Consider the following 6,310-nt stretch of genomic DNA (forward strand, 5'->3'; position numbering starts at 1 on the left):
TGCGTGAGCACAAAGTTTCTGTCTTTTTCAGCAAGATCAAACAACTATCACCCAATGGTACCTACTATTTCATATTTGGTAGCTCTCCCTTTATTTTTCTCTTGTTTATCTTCCTTCGGTGAGAGGGGATGTCACCCATATTCTGAAAATTGTTAGATTCTTGCCACGTGGCAAAATTTAAGCCATACAAAATAACTCTAGAAACACACTACAAAATATCTTCTCCCTCAAGTTCTCTACAACATCATCCAACTCCTAGATATTTTCTTACTACACCCAAATATCTTGCTCTGGAATTTTGTCATTTAGAAGTTCTCCCAAAATAGCATTCCATGGTTATCCATGTTATCCTCGAGCATCTTTGTCTCAAATACTATCAATGTAATTAACTAGTAGCGCTTGATATTTCTAAGTCGGATACATTTGCACAACCCCAAACCGTGTTACTCACCACAGTTTCATTTCATTAGTTACATTCCCAAAGAAATATCATCGGATACATTCCTAGAAAAATGAGTGTACTAGGAGGGGTTTCAAGTTTACACCATCCAATTAAAACAGGCCCACCCCTGGGTGGGGGGGGGGGGAGAGGGGTGCTGCCTAGACCAATGAAACATACGGGCTCAAGGTATGCTCTGCTAAACGAAGGTTGCCATACTGGACAGCTCACATCTGGGTGTATGTTGAAAACAAAGGTGGTACATGGCCCATCCCAAGAAGACTTGCTAAATCAATGTGCCATAAAAAATCGACGCGTTAAATATTGCATGCTGACGCCGTCGTCGGATCCGTTTCACTCAGAAAAATATATTTTTCATTTACTAGATTTCTTCCAAGTATGATTTCTTTTTCTTTTCATTCTAGATTGTGTTGTATTTTTTTCAGACTTTGAGTGTATGACCTCCTGCTGCCCCTAAAAGAATATCACATACAAACACTTTTATAAATATGATCATACGAAAAAAGGGACAAATATCTTGCATATGCTGGTAAAATAATATAGCATTAGTTTGTTGCGTGTATTTCTATACCAAATCTTTTAAGTGTCAAAGTACAAAAATGTTATTAGATAGAATTACCAGGCGTGTGGATCAGGTGTACGTACTTGATTGGAGGCAAGGACATATTGTGTACATCAAGAATGTAGTGACTAAACGTGTGACATGGTCCATAACGAGCTTATTAGGCATGTAAACATGCATAGCCAAATCATACATATGTTCAAATAATATGATTTTGATCTGTAGCAAACCAGGAGAATTAAGCTAGTACCAAAACAAGATCTGACTATAAGATGCATCAAGTTCAACATAGGTCTGTTCACTGATTCTGCAACACTTTACATTTTTTACGGAGTGAATAGGTCATATAATATGGAACTTCACGGTGGATGGGACCTTGGGAACCAAGTGTGCGTAAGCCATCTCTCTTGCATAACGACATCTCATGTCATCTTGCAACTTATCTTCGTTGGACCTGGCCAACCATGGCTCCATGGCGCGTGTATCGATTTCGAATACATCCAACGCGGGTGTGCTCCTTAGGAGAAAGTACACGAGTTCCATCAGTTCGAATTCCCCACTAAACCCACCAATTATAATAGTGTAGAGCCTTGCAAGTATTAAATCCTCGGGCCATGTGATGTTCAACTGAGTATGTTGATGAAGCTTGCAACAACCCTGCAAGGGTAGTTGATATGTAGGAAAGTAAGTAAATAAGTGTAGCATAGCAACATGTAGAAATAAAAATTGTAAAACTTACATGTAGGCCAAAATATTCTATTAGAGGAGCTGATTTGAGAACATAAGCCACCGAGGAAATGCCTTCTTTCCAAGGTTTCATTAGAACTAACATCACTGTTGTCAAACCAGCAAACCTTGAAGCATGCTGCAACACACGATATACCTGGAGAGGGACAAAAAGGAGACGAATTAAGCCTGTATGAACTTTCTAAAGATGATCAAACAAAGAAAGGACCAAATATATTACATACCTGTAAGCATGTAGGAAACTGGATTACCAAAAATTCTAGCTTGGGAAGCTGAGGAAATGCACTTATGAAGTCTAAAGGGCAGTCATCCTTGTTCACAAAATAAACATGGAGCATTTCAAGAAATTGTGCACGTTCGCATTCAATATCGATCTTGTAGCCCATGTATGCGAATGACTCAAGGTTGTCAGCACGAATACAGATACTAACCAAGCTTTTGCAGAATTGAACAACCAAGATTTGCAACCGTGCATGAGAAGCCGTCAAATGAACCAATAGATGGCAATATTGTAGGACCATAATTTCAAGAGCACAACAGTTGGACATAATACTTGAAACGGTTTCATCAACAATTGACACACGGGCGAGTAGAAGGGATTTAAGATATGAGAACCCACTCATATTTGCAGGCATTGTTCCTATACTGCAATTGAAAAGAGTCAATTCGTCCAACGAGTGGGCTCTACCATTAAAAAAAAGCCCCAAGAGAAAGTCATATGGCTCTGAAGCAGCGTTCATGCCTTTCACACAAATTGTGCAACCTTCCTTGCAACACTTGTTATCCAGGTCAAAGAAGAGCTTTTCTGTAGAGGCTACAATTGCAGACTCAATCCAGTGATCCAGATTAGAAGCATGGGCTGAGGTTAATGGGAATCTGATAATTAATTCCTTGATTTTGTTACCATAACGACTGTGCAAAAGCCCATTTACTTTGTGAACAAACTTTGTAGCCACATCATTCCACAAAAGAGGATTTTCATGGTAACGTGACTTCTCTAACTCTTGCATCCCAAAAGTATAGGAATCAAGGATGAGATGGTCGACTTTTTTCCAGACATGCCTCCATCTGGTGGAAAGAAAACCAGTCATTGCTGCCTCACTTATTGTCATTAGGGAAAGAATTTCAATTAAAATATCATCCGGCAGTGTGCTGATCCAATCACAGTTCTGCAGAACAAACGATATGATAGGAGAAAATTAGAAAGATTTTTCTGCATATGGACATTTTACGATTTATTTTACAACATAATGCAGTAAACCACTTCCCAGTTTGCACAACGATTTTCTACGTATCTCACTAAATAGTATAGCAAGTAGACACAACAAATTAAGCATCAATGTTCTCTTGTAATGAATCACAAAATATTTTTACTATGTATTTAGATTCTCTAGACAACATGAAGCTCTGCGCTTATTCTACCAATTTATAATTGGCAACTAATATGACACCTAAAAGCTGGGTATGATTTAGAATTTGGCACTAACGAACAATTTTCATTATTTTATTGTTCAAAAGGTAATAATACTTCATATTTGTTCTTATGTAAAAACATAAATATATGTTAAACCAGTTTGCTTGAGCCAAAATATCTCCACATTGCTCAAATTCCTTGCCGCATTAAATTTCTCTACCTGTATTGACATTCAACTTACAAGCAAACTGAATTGTTTAACTAGCAATACCCTGTTGGCCATTGCATTTAAACAAAAAAATTACATATATATAAATAATTATTTTAACGCATAGAGGAAATCAACTCAGCATTGTCTGAAACATATATGCATGAGTTTACTTTTGAAGTGGTATATTAATAAAAGGAAAGCCAACAATATATGTTAATAAAATACACACCTGTACATGTTGCTCTTCATCATGCCCACACAATGCATTCTTTGCTGGGAAACAATCATCTGGAGTAAAGAAAAATAATCATGAGTTACTTGACTACATTGTGTTCTAGGTTCATATGTAATTCCATGTAGGCAAAGGTAAAAGCCCTCTCGCATGACCTAAGGATTAAAATTCTCCCTTGCATTAAGAAAGGTTTAAGTGTCACACTCGCGGTGTTGGCGTGTTTACGTCACTTGGTACTCCTACCCTACCCACACATGAAAATGAACTCAATAAGCTACAAAAATAAATTGTATGGCGATCTAACTTGAACAATAAGTTACACCCTTTTTAGCTTGTAGCTGGATATTTTAGGAGGGTGGTTAACAAATCAAGCACCCAACCCAAAAGATATAAGTTTATGCTTGTTCTTAACTCATATATTTGGCCCCTAAAAAGTAACCATATCTCAAGAGTTAGGACTTTGGCCCACGCAAGAGTCATTGATTCACAGGATTCCTAAATTGCAAGGGCAGAAAAAAGAATGCTTAGAGTGTCATGCTCTCTTGAATCTTATAAGATTAGAAAACTAAGTGAATTTGGATCAAGGAATGTTTGATAGCAGATAAAAAGTAAGGATTCTACCAAGAAGATTGAGTGGATGGAAAACTCTCCTCTAAAATAGAAAACAAATGAAAACTTTATAACAATGAAAAGTTGGGATGCATCATTCTAAACAAAAGGTGTCACCCATTATGCTAATTTTCGGAATGTGATCAATCCACCACCAAATTATAATACCACCTCAATCAAGTATCAGACTGACTAGAATTTCCTTAGATAGTCAAATATATTCCTTCAAACAAAGCACAAGAGATTGGTATACAATCATCCACGTGGACTGTGTCTACAAATGACCATCTATAACCTGCTTCGACGAAAGCCGGAAGAATCCCGACATCTCTTCCCCTCTGCCACAGAAAAAAAACCCTAAACCTTCCCGTACCATTCTCCGCTGGATCAGTGGACCCCTCCTAGTGGTCCAAGCGGCAACCATGGAGGCATTAATACAATAAAAAGGAAATATGGTAGATATGTTCACCTTCGGTGTTCTGCGGATGCGGCGGCGCCGGCGGCGTGAGGGAGTCCATGCCCTAGGATGCAGTCTGGCTCGACTCTCGCATTAGACAGGGAGAGGGGATTAGGGTTCTTTCAGGCCGTGCTAAGTAGTGTGGCTTCAATTGTTCTACTGGGCCAACTGGATCGTTGTCTTATTGGGCCCGACCCACAGATTCACCACCCATGAGCCACCTCAACACAACCATGCAACCGTGAGAGCTCCTATTTGCCGCCCGCGGGTGGCAAATTGTTGAGCATTTGCTGAAGGCAGCCACGAATGGGCTGGCCCATTTGGAGCTATCGAACTCCTGGCGCGCAATTTTTTATAGATAAAGTGACGTGCGAGTGACTCGAACACGCGACCTCCTGTCATGAGCTAGTGTAACTAACCAACTTAACTAGTGAGTTCAATTGATAGATTCACAGCGCGAAACTTTAAGTAGCGAACTTCTTTTGAAAATTTTCAAAAATACGCATGAACATTTCGTAATATCCGTTGAACATTTTCTTAATATACGATGAACATTTTATATTATACGCGATGAACTTTTTTTGTATTATACGATGAACTTTTGTAATATAAGATGAAAAAATTTGAATTTATGTGTTGACAATGTTTGAGTGCGCATTGAATATTTTGCAATATATGTTGAACAATTTTTTAATACACACTGAACAAAGTTCAAAAACATAGTGAATATTTTTATATTCATTGAGCAATTTCTAATATACAGAGAATATTTTTATAAGGCATGATGAACTTTTTGTAATATACCATGTACATTTTCTTAATATACAATGAGCATTTTGGTAACACACAATGAAATTTGTATAATATAGACAAAAAGAAACAGAAAAATAAAAAAAGAAATGATAAATAGAAAAAAAGGAAAAGACTAGAAATATAAACAGAAACAGAAAATAAAAAGAAAAATAAATAGCAAAAGAAGCAGAAAAGAAAAATTAACAAGAAAAAACAACAAAATAACGAACAAAAAAATGGATATCAGCGAGCAACACGCGCTGCCGAGATCTTGGCCGGCCCACCCGCGGACATTACGGGCGTTTCCACGACCATTTGCCACCTGCGGGCGGCAAATAGGAATTGCCCACAATCGCCCCAAATCCGAAATCACTAAAATTAAGCAGTACTCTTTACAAAGGTCACTCTCACCTTCTCAGGTTTTGACATGTGGCGCACTGTAGGTGCACCAATTATCGCAATCTGATATTTTTCCCTTTTTTCATCAATTCGTTTATCTAAAACATTTTATCTCTTAGCAGTGTGTCCAAATCTTGAACTGTTTTCACTGTTGAATTTCTCGCGTCAAGAAATTCAAAATTAGATCTCATGTTGATAGGTTTTGACGAACATATTTTTCAAAAAGAACGGAGGAAAAATGTGTTTTTTTGAGAGGCACGACTATGCCTCTCGTGGAATAAAAAAACGCATCTTTTTTCTTTTTCGACAGGCACGACTGCTCTCGCAGAAGCAACTCCATGCGCCCACGAAAAGTAAATCTGTGCCTCACGCGGAACGAAAAAACATGTTTCTTTTCTTTCTTTTCCAAGAGGCACGAATATGTGCC

General features: G+C 38.0%; 1 protein-coding gene across 4 annotated transcripts; it reads right to left on the bottom strand.

Annotated features, from left to right (window-relative positions):
• Positions 1–1,164: 1,164 nt before the first annotated feature.
• Positions 1,165–4,793, bottom strand: LOC109748860 (putative FBD-associated F-box protein At1g61330). 4 transcript variants are annotated; one of them, XM_045230157.2, is made up of 6 exons: positions 4,705–4,793; positions 3,624–3,682; positions 2,201–2,938; positions 1,994–2,080; positions 1,762–1,905; positions 1,165–1,679 (listed from the first exon to the last, which is right to left on the bottom strand). In XM_045230157.2, exons 1-6 carry the CDS (start codon positions 4,751–4,753, stop codon positions 1,365–1,367), a joined length of 1,392 nt encoding a protein of 463 aa, XP_045086092.1. In that variant the 5' UTR covers positions 4,754–4,793; the 3' UTR covers positions 1,165–1,364. The 4 variants fall into 4 exon arrangements, with proteins under 4 accessions (XP_045086092.1, XP_045086093.1, XP_045086091.1 ...); XM_045230158.2 differs by lacking the exon at positions 1,994–2,080; XM_045230156.2 differs by having other exon boundaries at positions 2,021–2,938.
• Between the last annotated feature and the right edge of the window lie 1,517 nt (positions 4,794–6,310).

This window comes from Aegilops tauschii, chromosome 6, assembly GCF_002575655.3.
Source record: "Aegilops tauschii subsp. strangulata cultivar AL8/78 chromosome 6, Aet v6.0, whole genome shotgun sequence".
Classification (NCBI taxonomy): domain Eukaryota; kingdom Viridiplantae; phylum Streptophyta; class Magnoliopsida; order Poales; family Poaceae; genus Aegilops; species Aegilops tauschii.

Bases quoted from the DNA above. Each gene is read 5' to 3' on its own strand.
- LOC109748860 (XM_020307880.4), bottom strand. From the start codon at position 4,753: ATGGACTCCCTCACGCCGCCGGCGCCGCCGCATCCGCAGAACACCGAA. The intron at 3,683-4,704 runs GTGAACATATCT...TCTTTACTCCAG, and splicing joins GCATCCGCAGAACACCGAAG to ATGATTGTTTCCCAGCAAAG. The intron at 1,680-1,761 runs GTAAGTTTTACA...CTACCCTTGCAG, and splicing joins TAGAATATTTTGGCCTACAT to GGTTGTTGCAAGCTTCATCA.